Source organism: Pseudonaja textilis, chromosome 4 (genome assembly GCF_049901715.1).
Source record: "Pseudonaja textilis isolate UNSWEBS1 chromosome 4, rPseTex1.2, whole genome shotgun sequence".
Lineage (NCBI taxonomy): Eukaryota > Metazoa > Chordata > Lepidosauria > Squamata > Elapidae > Pseudonaja > Pseudonaja textilis.
In genome coordinates, this window is record NC_141993.1 from 90,577,730 (window position 1) to 90,600,346 (window position 22,617).

The 22,617-nt window shown below is 45.7% G+C and overlaps 2 protein-coding genes and 1 long non-coding RNA gene across 3 annotated transcripts in view; 1 reads left to right on the top strand and 2 right to left on the bottom strand.

Moving 5' to 3' along the window:
* The window catches only part of FYTTD1 (forty-two-three domain containing 1), a 29,572-nt gene extending 22,035 nt beyond the window's left edge, over nucleotides 1-7,537 (bottom strand). The window contains exon 1 of the mRNA XM_087933727.1: nucleotides 7,364-7,537. Coding sequence (XP_087789853.1) covers nucleotides 7,364-7,523 — 160 coding nt within the window. The 5' untranslated portion in view covers nucleotides 7,524-7,537. The remainder of the gene's footprint in view (nucleotides 1-7,363) is intronic.
* LOC148125944 (uncharacterized) overlaps nucleotides 1-22,617 on the bottom strand; it is a 55,920-nt gene that overhangs the window by 22,035 nt on the left and 11,268 nt on the right. The gene's annotated exons all lie outside the window — the stretch shown is intronic.
* The window catches only part of RUBCN (rubicon autophagy regulator), a 73,531-nt gene continuing 67,834 nt past the window's right edge, over nucleotides 16,921-22,617 (top strand). Inside the window, exon 1 of the mRNA XM_087933733.1 lies at nucleotides 16,921-17,121. Within this exon, the coding sequence (XP_087789859.1) occupies nucleotides 17,093-17,121 (29 nt within the window). The 5' untranslated portion in view covers nucleotides 16,921-17,092. The remainder of the gene's footprint in view (nucleotides 17,122-22,617) is intronic.

The following is a 22,617-nucleotide window of genomic DNA, read 5'->3' on the forward strand; positions in this document are numbered from 1 at the left end:
AGCCTCAATGAGTGATGTCAACCTGGCCACACCCACCCCGGCCACGCCCACCCACCCGACTCTGAGGTCAAACACAACACTGATGCAGCCCTCAATGAAATTGAGTTTGACACCCCCGCCCTAGATCAAATCAGACCAGAGGCAACTTATGACCGTTTCACACTTATGACTGTTGCACCATTCCCGTGGCCATGTGATTTACATTCTGATACTTGAGACCTGACTCACATTTATGACCATCGCAGCGTCCCCAGAGGGAGCAGCATTCCCCAACATTAAATGAACAAAATCCAAGCGGGAGGTATTTATGTCGGTTGCACAGTCACCCAGCAGGCTTTCATGCCTAAGGCGGGACTAGAACTCGCTGTCTCCTGGTGATTGGCCCATAGTCACCCAGCCTGTTTTCATGCCTAAGGCGGGACTAGAACTCACCGACTCCTGGTGATTGGCCCAAAATCACCCAGTTGGCTTTCACGCCTAAGGCGGGATTAGAACTCACCGTCTCCTGGTGATTGGCCCAAAGTCACCCAGCTGGCTTTCATGCCTAAGGAGGAACTAGAACTCACCAACTCCTGGTGATTGGCCCAAAGTCACCCAGCTGGCTTTCATGCCTAAGGCGGGACTAGAACTCACGGACTCCTGGTGATTGGCCCAAAGTCACGCAGCTGGCTTTCATGCCTAAGGAGGGACTAGAACTCCCCGTCTCCTGGTGATTGGCCCAAAGTCACCCAGCCGGCTTTCATGCCTAAGGCGGGATTAGAATTCACCGTCTCCTGGGTGATGGAACTCAGCATCACCCAACTTCTAGCCTGGTATTCGAGGAGGGACTAGAACTCCTGGTCTCCTGGCGATTGACCCAAAATCATGCAAACCAGCTTTCATTTCTAAGGTGGGACTGGAACTCTCACACTTATAACCATTGCAGCATATCCCCACGATGACGTGATCAAAAACTTGGGCGCTTGGTTAATTGGCGTGTATTATGACAGTTGCATCGCCCGGGGAGGGGTGGGGGAACGGAGAGATTCGCTTAATGGCCACATGATTCACTTAGCAAACGGGGCGGAAAAGGTAATAAAACGGGGCATAATTCATGTAACAACGGCGTCGCTTAGCAAGCGGATGCCAGCTGCCACCTGACGGGGGCTAGTGCTTTGCAACTATGGGGTTAAGAGAGCGCCATGAGCTATGGATAGCGGCGGGATGAAGGGGAGGGAATACTGGAGGAAACGAAAGTTACCGTTATCTCCTCCAGAGGCTGCCTCAAGGTCACCCAGCTGGGAGAAGGAGGGGGCTGCGTACCAACCTGCGCTTGGACTGACCGTTAGGAAAACATCTTGCCTGAACCCAAAGGAAGGGAAAAGTAGGACAATCACTTCTGGCGCAATAGACTTGGTCTCAAATAAACTATACCCTTTTCAACAAATGGAGCCAAGGATGGTTTCTATGTAGAGGTTTAAGTGGCGACAGGTCTGACAGAACGGCTTAGAAATAAAAGCAATTGATAATAAAAGTGTTTTGTGGACTGCAAAGAGTAGTTTGGTCTAGTATTTATTAAGGCAGAAAGTCCGGCCTTTGGCATGAAAGCCGGCTGTGTGACTTTGGAACAGCCACCAGGAGACGGTGAGTTCTAGTTCTGCCTTTGGCATGAAAGCCGGCTGTGTGACTTTGGAACAACCACTAGGAGACGGTGAGTTCTAGTTCTGCCTTTGGCATGAAAGCCGGCTGTGTGACATTGGAACAACCCCCAGGAGACGGTGAGTTCTAGTTCTGCCTTTGGCATGAAAGCCGGCTGTGTGACATTGGAACAACCACCAGGAGACGGTGAGTTCTAGTTCTGCCTTTGGCATGAAAGCCGGCAGTGTGACATTGGAACAACCACCAGGAGACGGTGAGTTCTAGTTCTGCCTTTGGCATGAAAGTCGGCAGTGTGACATTGGAACAACCACCAGGAGACGGTGAGTTCTAGTCCTGCCTTTGGCATGAAAGCCGGCTGTGTGACATTGGAACAACCAACAGGAGACGGTGAGTTCTAGTTCTGCCTTTGGCATGAAAGCCGGCTGTGTGACTTTGGAACAGCCACCAGGAGACGGTGAGTTCTAGTTCTGCCTTTGGCATGAAAGCCGGCTGTGTGACTTTGGAACAACCACCAGGGGACGGTGAGTTCTAGTTCTGCCTTTGGCATGAAAGCCGGCTGTGTGACATTGGAACAACCACCAGGAGACGGCGAGTTCTAGTCCTGCCTTTGGCATGAAAGCCGGCTGTGTGACTTTGGAACAACCACCAGGAGACGGCGAGTTCTAGTTCTGCCTTTGGCATGAAAGCCGGCTGTGTGACATTGGAACCACCACTAGGAGACGGTGAGGTCTAGTTCTGACTTTGGCATGAAAGCCGGCTGTGTGACATTGGAACAACCACCAGGAGACGGTGAGTTCTAGTTCTGCCTTTGGCATGAAAGCCGGCTGTGTGACATTGGAACAACCCCCAGGAGACGGTGAGTTCTAGTTCTGCCTTTGGCATGAAAGCCGGCAGTGTGACATTGGAACAACCACCAGGAGACGGTGAGTTCTAGTTCTGCCTTTGGCATGAAAGCCGGCAGTGTGACATTGGAACAACCACCAGGAGACGGTGAGTTCTAGTTCTGCCTTTGGCATGAAAGCCGGCTGTGTGACATTGGAACAACCACCAGGAGACGGTGAGTTCTAGTTCTGCCTTTGGCATGAAAGCCGGCTGTGTGACTTTGGAACAGCCACCAGGAGACGGTGAGTTCTAGTTCTGCCTTTGGCATGAAAGCCGGCTGTGTGACATTGGAACAACCACCAGGGGACGGTGAGTTCTAGTTCTGCCTTTGGCATGAAAGCCGGCTGTGTGACATTGGAACAACCACCAGGAGACGGCGAGTTCTAGTCCTGCCTTTGGCATGAAAGCCGGCTGTGTGACTTTGGCACAACCACCAGGAGACGGCGAGTTCTAGTTCTGCCTTTGGCATGAAAGCCGGCTGTGTGACATTGGAACCACCACCAGGAGACGGTGAGGTCTAGTTCTGACTTTGGCATGAAAGCCGGCTGTGTGACATTGGAACAACCACCAGGAGACGGTGAGTTCTAGTTCTGCCTTTGGCATGAAAGCCGGCTGTGTGACATTGGAACAACCACCAGGAGACGGTGAGGTCTAGTTCTGCCTTTGGCATGAAAGCCGGCTGTGTGACATTGGAACAACCACCAGGAGGCGGTGAGTTCTAGTCCTGCCTTTGGCATGAAAGCCGGCTGTGTGACATTGGAACAGCCACCAGGAGACGGTGAGTTCTAGTCCTGCCTTTGGCATGAAAGCCGGCTGTGTGACATTGGAACAACCACCAGGAGACGGTGAGTTCTAGTCCTGCCTTTGGCATGAAAGCCGGCTGTGTGACTTTGGAACAGCCACCAGGAGACGGTGAGTTCTAGTTCTGCCTTTGGCATGAAAGCCGGCTGTGTGACTTTGGAACAACCACCAGGGGACGGTGAGTTCTAGTCCTGCCTTTGGCATGAAAGCCGGCTGTGTGACATTGGAACAACCACCAGGAGACGGTGAGTTCTAGTCCTGCCTTTGGCATGAAAGCCGGCTGTGTGACTTTGGAACAGCCACCAGGAGACGGTGAGTTCTAGTTCTGCCTTTGGCATGAAAGCCGGCTGTGTGACATTGGAACAACCACCAGGGGACGGTGAGTTCTAGTCCTGCCTTTGGCATGAAAGCTGGCGGTGTGACATTGGAACAACCACCAGGAGACGGTGAGTTCTAGTTCTGACTTTGGCATGAAAGCCGGCTGTGTGACATTGGAACAACCACCAGGAGACGGCGAGTTCTAGTTCTGACTTTGGCATGAAAGCCGGCTGTGTGACATTGGAACCACCACCAGGAGACGGTGAGGTCTAGTTCTGACTTTGGCATGAAAGCCGGCTGTGTGACATTGGAACAACCACCAGGAGACGGTGAGTTCTAGTTCTGCCTTTGGCATGAAAGCCGGCTGTGTGACATTGGAACAACTACCAGGAGACGGTGAGGTCTAGTTCTGCCTTTGGCATGAAAGCCGGCTGTGTGACATTGGAACAACCACCAGGAGACGGTGAGTTCTAGTTCTGCCTTTGGCATGAAAGCCGGCTGTGTGACATTGGAACAACCACCAGGAGACGGTGAGTTCTAGTTCTGCCTTTGGCATGAAAGCCGGCTGTGTGACATTGGAACAACCACCAGGAGACGGTGAGTTCTAGTTCTGCCTTTGGCATGAAAGCCGGCTGTGTGACTTTGGAACAACCACCAGGAGACGATGAGTTCTAGTTCTGCCTTTGGCATGAAAGCCGGCTGTGTGACATTGGAACAACCCCCAGGAGACGGCGAGTTCTAGTTCTGCCTTTGGCATGAAAGCTTTGGGTTTGGGCCAGTCATTCCTTCTCAGCTCACCCCACCTCATCACAGGGTTGTTGTAGGAAAAAGAGAAGGAAGATATATTTGATATGTTCTGTGCCTTGACTTACTTGTAAAGCAATAAAGGCAGGATTTAAAAAAACAGTAAAAGTAAATAAAATTGCATTAAGAATTTAACGCCGTCCTGAAGAACCAACCCTGTGCAGGTACTGAAGTCAAAATTGGCTCCAGATTGTTAGCAGGGATTTGGAAATGGGAACATATTGTTGCATAGTCAAAATAACGGTTATATTTGTTTTCCATGGACAACTTTAAAAGGTGTGTAAGGCAATGCAAACCCTTGGAGCTGAATCACAACCGGGTGTCAGATTTACTTTAGCACCAAGGACCAATTTTACGCGAGATTCTGGACTGAACTGACAGTTCCGAGATCATCCCAAGAAAATTAGGGGTGTTATGCTCAAGGCATTCAAATAGGAATAGGAAAGTCCAGCTCCCTCTCAGGGTCAGGCCAGGTTAGGAAATAAGAAATATTGAAATAGAAATCAGCATAGGATATAGGGGAGAGGATTACCATAGAATAAATTAGAATTAGAAATTGAATTAGAATGAGTAGGATAGGATAGGAATGATAGGAGGAGGATAGGACAGGACAGAATTCATTATTGGCCAGGTGTGATTGGACACAAAGAATTTGTCTCGTGCATAAGCTCTCTGCATACATACAAACAACAAAGCGATATAATCATAAGATACCAATATGAGACGGTAACAGGAAATCATGGCTGGCTCAGGAATTCTGGGAATTGAAATTTACACATCCTAAAGGGGCCATAATCACCCAACCCTGATCTATCTCTTGTGATAGAATCTTGAAAAATGGTGGGCATTCTAACTTCTCTCCTCCTTCTGCCAAAGAGAATCAAGGCAGGGCAACCTTCCCTGTCTTTCTAACACCTTCCTTCTTTCCAGGGCTTAATCCAGATTCCGCTAGTTGCTGTAACCATCTCCGTGGTCCTCTACAACCAGGCCCCAAAACTCCCTTGCTTGTCACTCTCGCAGTCCAACCTACTTCAGAAGGTTCTGGTTGTGTGAAAAAAGGGAGAAGGTATTACTACTATGTATGCAGTCATCTTCCTGGAGGAAAGATAAATAAAGATAATAATATAAATCGAATAAATGGGACAGCTCCTAACCCTAATCCTGAAGAGAACTGCCAGGTTTATTTATATTTCATAATTCATAATTCCTAATTGCTCATCTCCCTTCAGGTTTTTTCCCTCTACATTCTTACTGAAAAAAAAAATCTTGCCTTCAATCAATATTTCACTTTTTAATTGTTTGTCCTGCCTAGAAAGCTTCCTGAAACATTTCTAAAATAAACTTATTTTCCACCACCACCAAGGCATTTGGGCTTTATTTGCTACTATTTTGCTTTTTTTACAACCGTTTTTTCCTTTAGCCATTCTGTTATTTCATTCTCCAAATCTTTTTCAATCCATGTAAACCCACCTGTTAATTTGGACTAAAATACAGGTGGGGCAATTTTTGATTTAATTTGCTATGGAAAACCCAACCACCATCTACAATACACACATTGGGGGGGAAATGCCACACTTTTAAGCCCTTATCTATCCCAGCTTAACATTCAGTGTGAACAGAGGCCTACTAATCTATCACTATTGTTGTATGTACACTGAGAGCTCATGCACAGGAGACAAATTCCTTGTGTGTCTGTCTAATCACACTTGGCCAATAAAGAATTCTAATTCTAAATTTGTGCAAGCCCAAATGTAGGATATCCCCATACAGGAAAAAAAAAAAACAAGGCTCAAGTACCAAAGTCAGCCTAGCCTGTTTTCAGCCATGCACAAACAACCTACAGACCATGGCTAAACCATATCTTTCAGCAGCAACGAGACTCAAATAGAGGTTGGTAAATTTTATTCCCCCAAACCACAGCTGGGCCTTTTCCATCCTAAGGCACAGCATCCAAAACCGAAACCTAAGGGCAGGGAGTAGCAAGCAAACTCTGGCTGCTCTCCCAAAACGAAGGTTAATTATTTTTATTTTATTTAGCATATATGGAATCTCTCTACAGACCTCATGCAATCACCAATATGCAAACACTAACAAAACACATTATACACACAGACACAAATGTAAGTTTAAGGGGAGAATCAGACTCTATGGCACCATATTATGGCAATCTTATTATGGTTCTACCTTAATTTAATACTTTATCTCATATATTGTACTATACACAGGTTCATGTGTGTATGCAACACACACATATGTACGTGCATATACATATATATATATATACACATATATACATACACACCACACACTTATATAAATACATGAATATATATGCACACACATATATTATGCAGATATACATACATGCACACACACACACACACACACACACAGTGATGCTCTACTAAGGTTAATCCCTGGAAAGGAGACCACCAGGCAATCCCAGATTGCAGAGTCAGCTGACCTCGAGCCAGACAATACCAGGAAGTGACAAGGCTGGACCCAAAAGGAAACTTCCCCCTCGAGGGCAGAGACCCCCGTCTCCCCCGCCTCTTTCGGGCCACGCCCACCTCTGGCCCGGAAGCCCCTCCGCACCCCCAGCTAGCGTCCCCATGGTTCGGCCCGAACAACCCCCTCGCCAGCGTCCCCATGGTTCGGCTCGGGCATCCCCCTTCAGCGTCCCCATGGTTCGGTCCGCGTAGCCCCCACCCCCACCCCACCCCAAGCCTACTGGTGTCTCTCCATGGTTCAGTCCCAGCACACCCCCGCCGGTGTCTCCATGGATCGGCCCGAGCACCCTCAGCCAGCATTTCCATGGTTCGGTCCGAGCCACCCCCTCCACTGGTGCCTCCATGGTTCGGTCCGAGCAACTCCCTCCCCCTCGCCGTTATGCCCACTCGCCCGCCGCGTCGTGTCTCACCCAGAGACATGTCGATTTTTTCCAGCGTTTCTCCACCGCCGCTGCTGCTGCTGCTGCTGCTGCCGCCGCCTCTTTGGAGCGAGGACGCCCCAGCGCCGAATCCGCTCATGGCCGCCGTCGCCGTCGCCGCCGCCGCCGCCGCTGCTGTTCTCGTCGCCATCCCAGACGCGAACCAAAGCAGCAGCCGACGGAGAGGGGGCGGGGGTCCCTTTAAACCTTCGGCGCATGCGTCAGTCGAGGCTGGCGCCTGCGCATTCGGGTCACGGCTGAACCAGAGCAAGCCAACCGCTTCGGCGCGTGCGCGTAGCGGCCGAAGCGGGGCGGGTGGCGGAGACGAGCTTCGTTGGTCTGGCTTCTCCGCATGAGCAGGGATTGCGACGCTAAGCGGCGAAAAAGCATGTGGAAGGGAGCCCCCTGCCCCCTGCAGGCGGGGAGGACTCAACGCAGCCAGGACCTGGCTGATATATATACCGTAGCTCAGCATGGTTTATTTTGACTGAGTTTAAACCAGGGTTTAAATCAGCAGCACCACGATGTTACCTAGTTTGGTTAACCAAGCGTGCATAAGCACACCAACGTGCCTGTCCTATTGTTTCTTTTATTTTTATTTTTTATTTTTCTCATATGTATCCTTGTATTCATAACTATGTTTTTACTTATACCTATTATCTTGTAAGCAATTGACAAAAATAAATAAATAAAATAAAAATAAGTAACTAAAAAGCTCAGAAGGACCCTGAGCTACAAAATATTCTCCTTTATTGAAACCAGGGTTTCTTTGAAAATCCATTTTGTTCAATTCCCAGAATGCCCTACTATCTTACTTAAGAGGTTCATCCATCTTAAAGTTGAGAAAAACTTTTAGTGTTGTATATACCGCCTGGGATCACTGTGTGAGTTGGCTGGCTGTGCAAAATTCTAAAATAATAAATAAAACAATTAAAAACAGGCATAGACAACTCATTTAACCTATGTGAACTGAATCATGGTTTATTCAACTGTTGCAGTTTTCACAATGAAGGCCTGCTGGCTAGGTGGCTTGTTAATTCTCTTTTAATAGGTGACACAGAGGTAGGTTATAATTTGTGTGTGTGTGTGGTTTCCCTGATAAACCAGTTGCCTTTTACATTAGGTTGGGCAATTGATCGAGGTATAATATTGTGTATTTATTTATTAGTCAAAAATATATATGGCCACCCATCTCATGGAAAGTAAGTCTGGGTGGCTTATAATAACCTAATAATAGATAAAACTGTCCAGAGAGCTTGATAATAAGTGCTAGATAATAAGATGGGCAGCATATAAATTCAAAAAATAAAAGTATAAAACAATTGTTACCAAAAAAAACCCATAACGCATAATTATTAAAAAATTAAAAACTATAGAAGTGTTGAAAGGCTGGAAAATGCCTTTCTTCTGAGGGCTCGATTTTCCTGCTGGGAGGGCTCTGGTGCAAGGACACAGACAACTGCTTGGACGCTGGTTCTTTTTATTTTTCAGGAAGGCAAGAGATAGCAAGAAGTCTGCGTTTCTGGGGCTAGCCATCTTTATATAATAAACCCCTGATTTTTATACCTTTTCTCCTTTTGTGTGTGTGTGCTTGTGTTTGTATTTCTTAATGTTTTAAATCCTGTCAGGGGTTGTCTTCATTTCCGCCAGAGGGTAAACTCCGTGTTAATGTTTTCTTATATTTGTTTTGTGGCAATCTCCTGTCTGTCTCCTTTGCAATATATTTTGTGTCTATTTGTTTTGCTGATTTGGCATGACCTGTTGTTTGTAAGGGATTCCTTTTTCTTGTTTCCCTAGCTTTCTTAATTACTTGGCTTTTCTCTAGGGGGCTTCTTTCAATACCTTTTATTAAATCTCTTTTCCTATGCAAGTTTGTTTTATGGCTGGCCTGATGTTCCCTTTGGGCTTTTCCTGCTTGGGTGTCACCACTGTCCTCATGAAGTTCCCTTTCCACAGAAGCAGAACTAAATAAAAAAAAAAAATAGACAGTGGGATATCCATAATAACGGAACCATAATCATTTTGTGAAAGCTTCCCTGAGTCATTCTGGCATCCTGAGAGCCTTGAATTATTACAAATAGCGACAAAAGCTCGACTAACAGGGTTAGGTTTAGTTTAGTTTACTCTGTCATTGCACCTCGTACAATGAAAGTCATCTTCAATGTACATTATGACTATGAAAATAAACACAAGCACACATCCTTCTCATTCTAGACAATTGAGTTGAAAACCCCTGATATTGCATTAATATTGCATTCTGCAGTAGAATTCAGTAGAGTTACTGCCCTGGGATAGAAGCTGTTTTTCAGCCTATTTGTCGAGGACTACTCCTTGACTTACAACCGTTCTTTAGTGACTGAAGTTACAACGGCCCTGAAAAAAGGTGACTTTTGAGTGAAGGCAAATGAAGGAAAAGTGACTTATAACTGTTTTTCACACTTAACAACTGTTGTTCACCTGATCAATATTCAGACACTTGGCAATTGGCTTGTATTTATGACCGTCGCAGTGTCCCCGTGTGTGTGTGTGTATCACGCGATCCCCTTTTCCGACCTGCTGACAAACCAAGTCAGATTCACTTAACGTCCATGTTACTGGAGGATCAGATGGTGGAACGTATGTACAGATGAGGACCAGGGGTGGCCTTCAAAAATTTCAGCAAGCGTTTCTCTGCCCGGTTGCTGGGTGGGCGTGGCCATGTTGGGTGTGGCCTATACTATGGCTGGTGGGGGGCGTTTTTGTCCTCCCCAGGCTCCGGAGACTTTCCTCGAGCCTCCAGGAGGGTGAAAACAACTTCCCCGGACTCCAGAGGCCCTCTGGAAGCCAAAAACGTACCTGCATCAAAAATGGGTCGCATGGGGACTCCTGTGAGGAGAGGGGCAGAGTGGGCAGGGCCAGACAGAAGTGGGATTTGGGCAGGATAGGGATTCAAATTTCTTAGCAACCAGTTCTGTGGGCGTGGCCTAATTTGTGGGTGTGGCTTGGCGGTCATGTGACTGGGTGGGCGTGGCTTGCTGACTAGGCGTGTCTTGGTCACATGACTGGATGGGCATGGCTTGTATGTAAATATGTAAATATTGATTTTTTAAAAAAATAAAAAAGAGCAACTTTTATGCAAAATCAGGCAAAGCAGGCAGGCAGATTGAGTTGCTCACAGAATCACAGATTCACTCAGAGATCTAGCATTCTGCAATCTGCTACCTGAGTCTGTCACATAAAATTTGCTTGCAAACTCATAAAATTTGCTAGCAAGCAAACTCACAAAATTAACTCCCAACACACCATGTATATAAATATTGAATTTTTTATTTAAAAAAAGAGCAACTTTTACTCAAAATCAGGCAAAGCGGGCAGGCAGATTGAGTTGCTCGCTAAAATCACAGATTCACTCAGAGATCTACCTTTCTGCAATCTGCTACCCGAGTCTGCACTGAAAAATAGACACTTCAGTCCTAAGGAAGGCTCAGTTCTGCTTTTAGGTTAGCTAGAAAGCAAGAAATCCAACCATTTCCTGCTTTCTAGCTAATCTAAATCTCCCGGCACAGCAAAAGAACTGATAGTTGGGTGGGGGGAGGAAAAATAGCGTCTTACCCAAAATTAGGTGAAGGCACAATGCAGGCAAGTTTCATGGCGCGCATGCCAGGTAAGGAGTAAGTGGGCGGGGTGGGGATAGCCAGTGGCGCGATTTGCTGGTTCTCCGAACTGCACAGAATCATAACAACCTGTTCTATAGAACCAGTCTGACCAGGTAGAATCCCACCCCTGGATTTGGGGGTTTTCTGAACTGCACAGAATTTTAGTTAGGGGCTCTCCCAAAACCCTGCAATCCCCCAGCAGCCCACCCAGTGGCGGGATTCAATTTTTTTTTACTACTGAGGGCGTGGCTTGGTGGGAGTGGCTTGGTGGGCATGGCAGGGAAAGTAACTGCAAAATCCCCATTCCCTCCCCACTCCACTAACCTGCTTTTCAGCTCCGTTCTCCTCTGCAGGGCAACCAAAGAAGATTCAGCCGATCAGCTGGGACTCAATGGGAGGCAGAGAATAGGAGGGAGTGGGGCCAGTCAGAGGCGGGATTTGCCGGTTCTCCGAATGACTCAAAATTTCTGCTACCGGTTCTCCAGAACTGGTCAGAACCGGCTGAATACCACCTCTGAGCCTACCCCTCTGAGGATCAGAGGAAGGGTCATAGGTGGAGGTAGGGCCCAGGTGTGGATGGAAAGGACACGTGAGTGAGGAATATGAATTCTGATTTTTTAAAAAAGCATCTTTTTGCCTTAAAACAGACAATTCAGCAGCTTTGCTCCGTCCTGTCTTCTCTTTCTGCAAAGGAGGAGGTGGTGTGCTGCCTCGAGCTGCTCTGCAATAGGACGCGGGTGGAGTTGCACGTGCGTAGAGAGTCAGAAGTTAGCACCTCACCTGTTAGAAAATCACTAGCCAGTATATTAGCAACAAGAATAGCTCGCTTATAAGAACCGCCCCCCCCCAAAAAAACCCCACATAGCTGGCTGTGATAGTAATCACAAAACAACTGGAGACACGTGAACAATATAGAACAGCTTTATTAAGCTTTTGCTAAAGGGAATTCTGCTCATGGCTGGGGTTTATATACAGGTTCAAATATACAGTCTCTGCCCCTTTCCTGGGTTCCCAATCGATCCAAGCTACGTATCTCCCTACGCAACACCCATAATTATTGTAGTGTAACACCTGTTTCCTTGCCCTTGGAGACTACCCTCGTTCTCATGGCTTCTTCTTCCTGTTATGGTCCTGTTATGACCATCTGTAATACAATAGATCATTAACCAGTTCCTTTTGGGTGAGGATAACGTAGTATCTCCTATACCAGGGGTAGTCAACCTTTTTATACCTACCACCCACTTTTGTATCTCTGTTAGCAGTAAAATTTTCTCTAACCGCCCACCGGTTCCACAGTAATGGTGATTTATAAAGTAGGGGACAAAACCTCTACCGCCCACCATGTAAGCTGGAATGCCCACTAGTGGGCGGCAGGGACCAGGTTGACTACCACTGTCCTACACATATCCTTATGCCAAAAAGTACAGGCCCATATTCTACCCAAAAGCCTCACATTTACTTTAGAACATAATGCGTTACAAAACAATACATGTTTATTAGATATAATTATATAACCGTCCAATAATCATGGCATAGTTCAAATATTGGATAAATATGGCTTCCCTTCTCTTCTTCATTTCCACAGGTTGGAACTCATAATATGTAATTTCTACATATCACACTGGCATATAAAACTAGGACACTTTGCAAGATACCCGTGACCCGGGGTGGAAAAACAGGCGGCGCAATGTTTAGCTATTTAGCAGAACAAGTGTAAAGGTTTTAGGGGGCTGAAATCCAAATAACCAATCAATATTATCGGTTATGCATATATTATTAGGGGAAGGGCAAAAGGATTGAATGCGACCACCCCTTGACTATAAGGCTTGGTATAAAATTGTAAACTGGAGCCTTGGTCCTTATATCTTGGTAGCAAAATAAAAGTATAATTTTTTACCACACGTTGTGTCCAGTGACTTATCGGCTATGACACCAAGTAAGAGCCCCGTTTTTGGGGACAACATTGCTAACTGAAGTGATTCAGTTAATAATTGTGGCAAGGAGGATCGGAAAATGGGGCGAAAACTCAACAACTGTTCTGCTTTTAGCAGTTAAAATTTGGGGTTCAGTTGTCGTAACACAAGGACCAGCTGTAACGAAATGCTTAATGCTGAGTGAAAGGCCCAAAGGACTGGACTTGACCTATTTCTGGAGATCAGAAGAGAAATAGAAAGAACTAGTTTACCATTTGCACTGAAAGCCAGTTTCTCTTTTCTTTGAATAGCTTATTCTTCACTTTTCAAAAAGCTACTATTAAATTTTTAGCAGCAGTTCCTGTTCTTCCTCTTTCATTCTTATAAGTTCTTCCTTGTGTGCTATTTTCAGACTGCGAAGGTGTGGGTAGAGAGTTATTCTTACGTACACATCTGTGTGTGAGAGACACACTGGGGCCTGTGAGCAGAATAAAAATCCCTCATTTATTATGAAATTTCCGGGCCACCCATCTCGTATTGATCTCTTCTCATTTTCTTTCTCAGTGTTTTAGTTTACCGTGCTATTATTCTCCTTCTGTTTCATATTACATTCTTTTTAATTTCTTCCTTTTTATTGTTGTGTGGGAAGCTTCTCCCCACCACTGTAGAATGAACTTAAAACATTAAAAAAGGTAGAATATTATATTTTCCTTATATAGCCTTAGTAAGACCACACCTAGAGTCCTGCATCCAGTTTTGGTCACCACACTATAAAAAAGATGTTGAGACTCTGGAAAAAGTGCAGAGAAGAGCAACCAGGATGATGAGGGGACTGGAGGCTGAAACATACGACGGACGGTTGCAGGAACTGGGCCTGGCTAGTCTAGGGAAGAGAAGGACCAGGGGAGACAGGAGAGCATCTTCTAATATTTGAGGGGCTGCCCCAGAGAGGAGGAAGGGGGGTCAAACAATTTTCTGAAGTGCCTGTAGGCCAGACAAGGAATAATGGAGACTGAACAAGGAGAGATTCAACCTGGAAATAAGGAGAAACTTTCTGACAGGGAGAACAATCAACCAATGGAACAGAAGTTGCCTTCAGAAGTTGTGGGAGCTTCATCACTTGAGACTTTCAAGAAGAGACTGGACTTCCATCTGTCAGAAATGGTGTAGGGTCTCCCGCTTGGGCGGGGGGTTGGACTAGATGACCTACAAGGTCCAACTCTGATTATCTGATATCTTCCCAAAGGAGAAATGGAGAAACATGCTCTTAAAGACAGAAAGGAGCCCCCGAGTCTTTGTTAATAGCCCACAGCAGACGCCGGCACTTAAGGAGATAAAGAGCTTTTTGAAAGAGGAAGGCGTGTCTAGATAGCTCTATTCATAAGCAAAGCAAACACTGCAGGCGGAAATCTGTTCAAGGCAAGATATTTCAAAACTCCTGGCAGCAAAACTGACAAAGGCAGAATGATGGGATTAGCACAAGCAGCCTGTCACCCAAGATCCAACCCAGGAGGAAAGCCATTAAGCCGCAATTGGAATTGTCCAATAACCTATCAGAACACAAGCCCCTTCATCACACAACATCCCCAGAACAGTTGAAACTTCAAAGTCACAGAAACCTGTAAAGATCCACCCACTCATTCAACTGTTTGTTCAGCTGCCCCAGAACTGCATGCTATTCAACATTAAACCTTCTTTCCAATCAGCCTCCATGTTCTTTCCAGCGTCTTTCTCCCAGCTTGGAACTGAACCAGGTGTTTTTTTTCCTTCCAACAGTTGCAAGACGCCCTAGAGTAGCCCCACAAGCGAGACAGGCAGCCTGTAAATTTAACACATAAATAACAAATAAAATAAGCCTTGTAGTCACACGACTCAGGGTGTCTCACAAGATAATAAATACAGTATCGTAAAAGATTAAGACAGTAAAACTTAATTGAATATGTCCTCACTTCTATTTGGATTTAATAAGGAGTTTACTTGAATTATTCCCAAGGGGGTAAGTGCAAAGTTCCTTTTTAACCTTAGATAACTCAGTCAGCCCTAGCTGGCTGGATCTGAGACCGAAGTAGCATAAAAACATGCTTTATTTCCTTGTTACTTTCAAGGTACAGCTGGCCATTTTCCAGTACTCAAAAGCACCTCCAATCAAAACACAAAAGTACAAATAACTGAAACTAAAACAACATTTAGAATTCCACCCCGAAAGCAATATTTATCTCCAACTCTCCTAACTATTGGGAAATGTTATCTGTACTATCAGTTTGCAGAATTTTGCAACCATAATCCTAACATTTTTATACCCCGCCTTTATTTCTTCATAAGTGCAGGCTATCCTCGACTTACAACCGTTTCACTTAGTGACCGTTCAAAGTTACATGGCTGAAAAAAGTGACTTAGGACCGTTTTTCACACTTACGACCGTTGCAGCCATCTTCACGATCACGCGAAGCAAAGTCAGATGCTTGGCAATTGACTCATATTTATGACGGTGTCCTGAGATCACCTGATTTCCCCTTTTGCGACCTTCTGGCAAGCAAAGCCAACGGGGAAGGCAGATTCACTTAACAACCACGTTACTAAGTTCACAACTGCAGTGATTCACTTAACAACAGTGACAAGAAAGGTCGCAAAATGAGGCAAAACTCACTTAACAATAGTCTCGCTTAGCAACAGCAATTCTGGGCTCCACTATGGTCATTAAGTCGAGGACTACCTGTAACTCAAGGCGACAAACACACATAACACTCCTCCTCCTAGTTTCCTATTTATTCCACGAAATTACATTAATGGGTAATAATGATTCTGCAACCCAACAGGACAGACACAGACTCCAGAGAGTAATTAGGACTGCAGAGAAAACAATGGCTACCAACCTGCCTTCTATCAAGGACCTGTATACTGCACAAGTCAAAAAGAGGGCTGTGAAAATATCTACAGACCCCTCACATCCCCGACATAAACTGTGTCAACTCCTACCATCAGATTGATGCTATAGAGCACTGCGCACCAGAACAACTAGATAGAAAGGGAGTTTTTTCCCCAACTCTGCTAAAAAAATAATTCCCTCAATATTGTCCAACTATTTACAAAGTCTGCACTACTATTACTATTAATCTTCTCATCACTCCTTATCACCCATCTCCCTTCAACTTGTGACTTTATAACTGTAACTTTGTCGCTTGTATCCTTACAATTTATATGGACTGTTTCCTAGTATGATTTGATTGCTTATTGTACCCTCTGACTATCATTAAGTGTTGTACCTGATGATTCTTGACAAATGTCTCTTTTCTTTTATGGACACTGAGCATTTGCACCAAAGACAAATTCCTTGTGTTTCCAATCACACTTGGCCAATAAAGAATTCTATTCTATTCTATTCTATTCTATTCTATTCTATTCTATTCTATTCTATTCTATTCTATTCTATTCTATTCCATTCCATTCTTCATCCAATATTTATTCTATTCTATTATGTTCTTCATCCAATATCTATTCTATTCTATTCTATTCTATTCTACTCTATTCTATTCTTCATCCAATATCTATTCTATTCCTTATTCTATTCTATTCTATTCTACTCTACTCTACTCTATTCTAATGGCAATCCTATATGATTCTTATTTCTGCCCCTCAACTTTCTTCTGTTAGTGTTGTACGTCAGTCCGTAGATGCCACATGCTAGATACATCAATAAAACCTTAGCTTTGCAGATATTTTGTAAGTGCAAGTTATCTTTCCTAGTTAAAAACCTGGGCGGAAGCCCGTTCCCGTCATTCACACACACACACCTAGACGCGCGTCCCAGACCTCCTATAATATAACACGCATCAGCCAAGGGCAAAAAAAACAACAACGCCCCCCCACCAGGCCGGAAGAGCCGGTAAAGCCTGTCGGGAGTTGAAGTCCCTACGAACGCGAGCAAGGCGCTCCATTGGCGGAGGCGGCTAAAGGAGGCGGGGCGCGGAGGCCGGAAGCTGCCCGGGGCACGCCGGGAGTTGTAGTTCGTGGCGGTGACGGAGCGGCGGGGCGAGGAACGGGAGGCGGTGCCGGGCAAGAGGCTTCCCGCTCAGGGCCCTGCCATGGCAGCGGGCGGCGGCTTCGGACTGGGTGTCTCTCGGGCGGGCGGAGAGACCGGGGGTCCCTGAGAGACGCCTCCCCTCCCTCCGGGGATGGAGGTCAGAGAGCAGGAGGAGCGCAGGTGGGACGTTGCGCGGTTGGGGGGGGGGGGGAGCCGTGGGGCGGGGTCGCGGAGTGGGGGAGGGGCTGGGACGAAGAGGGGGCTAAGAGAAGGGGGGGTCATTGGGGGGCTGGCATGAGAGAGGGGTTTGCAGTCATGGGGGGGTGTCTTGAGGATAGAATACAGGCAGTCCTCGACTTACAACCGTTCGTTTAGTGACCGTCCGAAGTGACAACGGGCACTGACCTAGGGGACTTAGGGACTTGTTTCAGGCTTACGACCGACGAAGGGGACTTAAGGGGTGTGTTTCACGCTCACCACCAATGAAAGGGATGTGTTTCACACTTACGACCGACAAAAGAAAGGGCCTTAGGGGGTGTGTTTCATGCTTACGACTAATGGAAGGGAGTTAAGGCCGTGTTACACGCTTATGACCAACCAAAGGGACTTAAGGGATGTGTTTTGCGCTTACCACCAATGAAAGGGATGTGTTTCACACTTACGACCGACAAAAGAAAGGGCCTTAAGGGGTGTGTTTCATGCTTACAACTAATGGAAGAGAGGGCCATGTTACACGCTTATGACCAACAAAAGGGACTTAAGGGGTGTGTTTTGCGCTTAGGACTGATGAAAGGGAGTTAAGGGGGTGTGTTTCGTGCTTATCACCAATGAAAGGGATGCGTTTCACACTTACGACTGACGAAAGAGCCTTAAGGGGTGTGTTTCGTGCTGATGACCGACAAAAGGGGTGTGTTTCACGCTGACGACTGATGAAAGGGAGTTAGGGCCATGTTTCATGCTTACGACGACAAAAGGGACTTAAGGGGTATGTTTCACGCTTATGACTGATGAAAGGGAGTTAGGGCTGTGTTTCACACTTACAACTGGCAAAGGATACTTAGGGCTGTGTTTCCTGCTTACGACCGACAAAAGGGACTTAAAGATGTGTTTCATGCTTATGACCATTGTGACTTAATGATCGCACGTGACTCACTTAACAACCACATCACTGAATGGTGCACGTTTCAGTCCCAATTACTGTCGTAAGTTGAGGACTATCCGTGCAGCTCTGAGCAGTCACTGTGCCAAAAATGAAACTACCTTCCACTGTAAGAATTATAGTTTTCTTTCATGGGGTGTTGGCAAGGCAGGCATGGCAACAGATTAAACATGCAGGAGGACTACCCGGTTATGAATGCGAATTTAACTCTGTCTTACAAGTAGTCTTCCAATTACAATGTGTTACACATTAATAACAGAGTTGGAAGGCACCTTGGAGGTCTTCTAGTCCAACCCTCGGTTCAAAGCAGGCATCCTTATATCAACCCGCTCGAGCGGTTCTCCAGTCTATAATTTGAAAAGAAATCATTGATGGATTTGTTTAAGAGTGTAGAAACACTGTATATGTAGAGTTAGTGATTATGTTTTGTTTGTTTGTGAGAGAATAGAATCGTTCCATCATTCTGTCGTATGGCTGGAAGGGACCCTGGAGATCTTCTAGTCCAGCCAAGACACATCCCGCAGATCAAGAGAGAGAAGATGGGAGTCTAGGATGCTAGAGGGGCCAAAAAGTTTAGCAAACTTCTCAGAATCCTTCAAGGAACATTACTGATCAATCGGCATACAGCTGAAAGGGACCTTTGAGGTCTTCTAGTCCAACCCCTGCTCAGGCAAAAGATCCTACATCATTTCAGACAAATGGCTGTCCAATCTCTTCTTAAAAACCTCCACTGATGGAGCAGCCACAACTTCTGGTGGCAAGCAGTTCCTCTGGTTAATTGTTCTCATTGTCACGAAATTTCTCCTTAGTTCTAGGTTGGTACATTAGTATTATATTATACCATAACCTACCTTATCATCTATTATTGGTAGTCCTTACATACGACCACAATTGAGCCCAAAATCTCCGTTGATAAGTGAGGCAGCTGACTTTTGACCCACTTTACAATGTTTTTATTGCCACAGTTGTTAAGTGAATCGTGCAATTGTGAAGCGAACCTCGCTCCCCTCACTTTCACTTGGCTTGTTGGAAACCAGAGGGGAAGGTTACAAATGCGTGACCCCAGGGACACTTCCATAAACCGTCGTAAGTGTGAAAAAGGGCCTTTCGGTGCCGTTGAAACTTCAGGCGGCCACTCAACGAATGGCTGTAACTAACAAATGAGAATATTTGTAGCTGAGGATTGAAAGGAAGTGTCCTTGGTGTGTGGTTGTAAGTCATATATCCCTCTTTGAAGGAGATGGTCTGTTCAGAAATATGAAAAATAAATTATTATTATTATTTTCAAAACGAGGCCTGACCAGATTTAACAGGCCAAGCGAGGAGGAAACCCTCCTTATACACAACTAACTTCTGTTCAATAAAAGCCCTTTGGGAAGGGTTGACGGGTGCTTTAACGCTGATGATAGTTTTCCAAAACCAACATTTTAAAAATTGTGGCACATCAGCAACTGTGAATCATAGCTATGTGCATCCTCCAGGTTGCATCAGGATTCCAGCAACCGCTTTTAATTAAATCATGATTCTCGAGCCAAACTTCTAAGAAACTTCAAAGGATTTATTAGAGGCGACATATACTGGCGCTGCCCTGTATGAAGCCAATTCTGGCATACGCCATTCACAGTCCTCTGTGACCCTGTTTCCCCCCTCTCTCCTGGGTGTGTCATAAATCATATTCTCCAACTGGGCACACTCACAGGCTGGCTGTCATCCATCACGTTCTCCAATTAAATATATTCCCAGGCAAAAGCTCTGGTAGTTGAGTTACAATCTTTTTAAGAGAAGAGTTGGAATGGACTTCCGCTTCCAAACCGCTCCACCGCTCTTCCAGATGTCCTTCCTCCACCCCCCCCTTTTTTAAAAATTTTTATGGCCACTACTTAAAACAGGCCTAGGAATGTTTTAGGAGTTGACAGGTTGCCTCCGAATGACAGGTGAGCCACAAACAGAGGCATGTTGATTAGAATTCCTTTATTGGCCAAGGGTGATTGGACACACAAGGAATTTGTCTTTGGTGCAAATGCTCTCAGTGTCCATAAAAGAAAAGATAAATTTGTCATGAGTCAAGAATCATCAAGGACAACGCTTAATGATAGTCACAGGGTACAATAAGCAAAGCAAACCATACTAGGAAACAGTCCATATAAATCGTAAGGATACAAGCGACAAAGTTACAGTCACACAGTCACAAGTGGGAGGGGATGGGTGATAAGGAGTGATGAGAAGGTTAATAGTAATAGTAGTGCAGACTTTGTAAATAGTTGGAGAGTGTTGAGGGAATTATTTGTTTAGCAGAGTGATGGTGTTGCGGAAAAAACTCCCCTTGTGTCTAGTTGTTCTGGTGTGCAGGGCTCTATAGCGTCGATTTGAGGGAAGGAGTTGAAACAGTTTATGTCCGGGATGTGAAGGGTCTGTAGATATTTTCACAGCCCTCTTTTTGACTCATGAGGATATACAGGTCCTCCATGGAAGGCAGGTGGGTAGTAATTGTTTTCTCTGCAGTCCTCATTGCCCTCTGGAGTCTTGTGTCTGTCCTGTTGGGTTGCAGAACCAAACCAGAGAGTGATAGAGGTGCAGATGACAGACTCAATCATTCTTCTGTAGAACTTACAGATTCAGATTAACAGAGTTGGAAGGGACCTTGTAGGTCATCTAGTCCAACCCCCCTGTCTGTATCAGCAGCTCCTTGGGCAGTTTGAGCTTCCTGAGTTGGCGCAGAAAGAACATTCTTTGTTGGGCATTTTTGATGACGTTTTTGATGTTAGGTGTCCATTTTAGGTCTTGTGATATGATGGAGCCTAGAAATTTGACAGTCTCGACTGTGCAATATACAGGTCCTCTGTGGAAGGCAGGTTGGTAGCCACTGTTTCTAACTGTATGGACTTCCCTGGAATTAACCACGGTCAAAAATAGGAAACTGGGAGAGTTTTATGTTCGATCTGTTCTGGATTTTTTCTTTTTCTTTTTTTTAAAAAAGACCCTCTTTGGAATGAGGGATAACAGGTAGTTCTCAAGCTACGACCCCAGCTGTGCCCAACATTTGTGTTGTTAAGTGAGAAATTTGTTCAGTGAGTTTTGTCCTATTTTTTCCCGACTTTTTTTTTTTTGGCCATAGTTTGTTTAAAGTGAATCACTGCGGTTGTAAAATTAGCAACACGGTCGCTGAGTGAATCTGGCTTCTTCCCCATTGACTGTGCTTGTCAGAAGTTCGCAAAAGGGGATCACGTGACCCCCTCCCCCCGCCTCCGGTCAGAAATGCGAGTCAGTGGTCAAGCCTCCGGATGTAAACCGCACGAGCGTACAAAGCGGGAAAAACGATATGTCGCTTTTTTTTCAGTCCCGTTGTAACGCCGAACGGTCACTAAATGAATTGTTGTAAGTCTTCCTGCAGAGTCCCTGAATCCGTTTCGCTTTTCTGCTTCTGTGTTAATAAGGGGAAAAAAAAATGCAAAGAAAAACTTGTTTTTGACGCCGTGACTGAAATGGAAAGTCGGTTGAGCTGAGCTTGCATTAGAGCAGAAATCTCCAAACTTGGCACCTTTAAGACTGGTGGACTTTCAACTCCCAGAATTCCTCCGCCAGCCGTGTCTGTTCCTTTTTCTTTTATTCCCCCAAAGAGGAGAGATTGCAGAGGAAGGGATTACAAGAGAGTAAGCTTTGCTGGTTGAGGGATCCTGGGAGTTGAAGTCCACAAGTATTAAAGTTGCCAAGTTTGGAGACCTCTGCATTAAGAGTTTTCTCCTGCCAATCCTTTCGACTTTCTGCTTTTTCTTTTGCCGCTTTGACTCAGGGTCGTACTTAATTTCATCTTATTTCATGCCATCAGGAGCTCCTTCTACTGCACAGGCAGTCCTCGGTTTATGACCCGTCATTGAACCCAGCATTTATGTGGCTAAGCGAGACCGCTTGTTAAGCGAATTGTGCCCCATTTTATGACTTTGCGTGCCACCGTGGTTAGGCGAATCTCCACAGCTATTAAGTTAGTGACACGGTCATTAAGCGAGTCTGGCTTCCCCCTGGACGTTGCTCGTCAGAAGGCCGCAAAAAGGGGATCGCGTGACACCCCCCCCCCCAGGGACACTGCGACCGTCATAAAGACGAGTCAGCGGCCATGGGGCTGAATTTTGACCAAGTGATCACAGGGGGGCTGCAATGGTCGTCAGTTGTGAAAAACGGTCCTAAGTCACTTTTTTCAGGGCCATTGTAACTTTGGCCACTAAATGGACTGTTGTAAGTTGAGGACTACCTGTATAGTGATTCTGGATGACTTGCATTTCTCCCAAAAGTGAATAGAACAGAAATAGAAGAGTAGAAGTAGAAGTAATAGATAACAGATAATCAGAGTTGGAAGGGACCTTGTAGATCATCTAGTCCAACCCCACTCCCTCAAATTTTGGAAGGCTGCTCTCCTGTCTCCCCTGGTCCTTCTCTTCCCTAGACTAGCCAGGCCCCAATTCTTGCAACCGTTCTTCGTATGTTTTAGCCTCCAGTCTCCTCATCCTCCTGGTTGCTCTTCT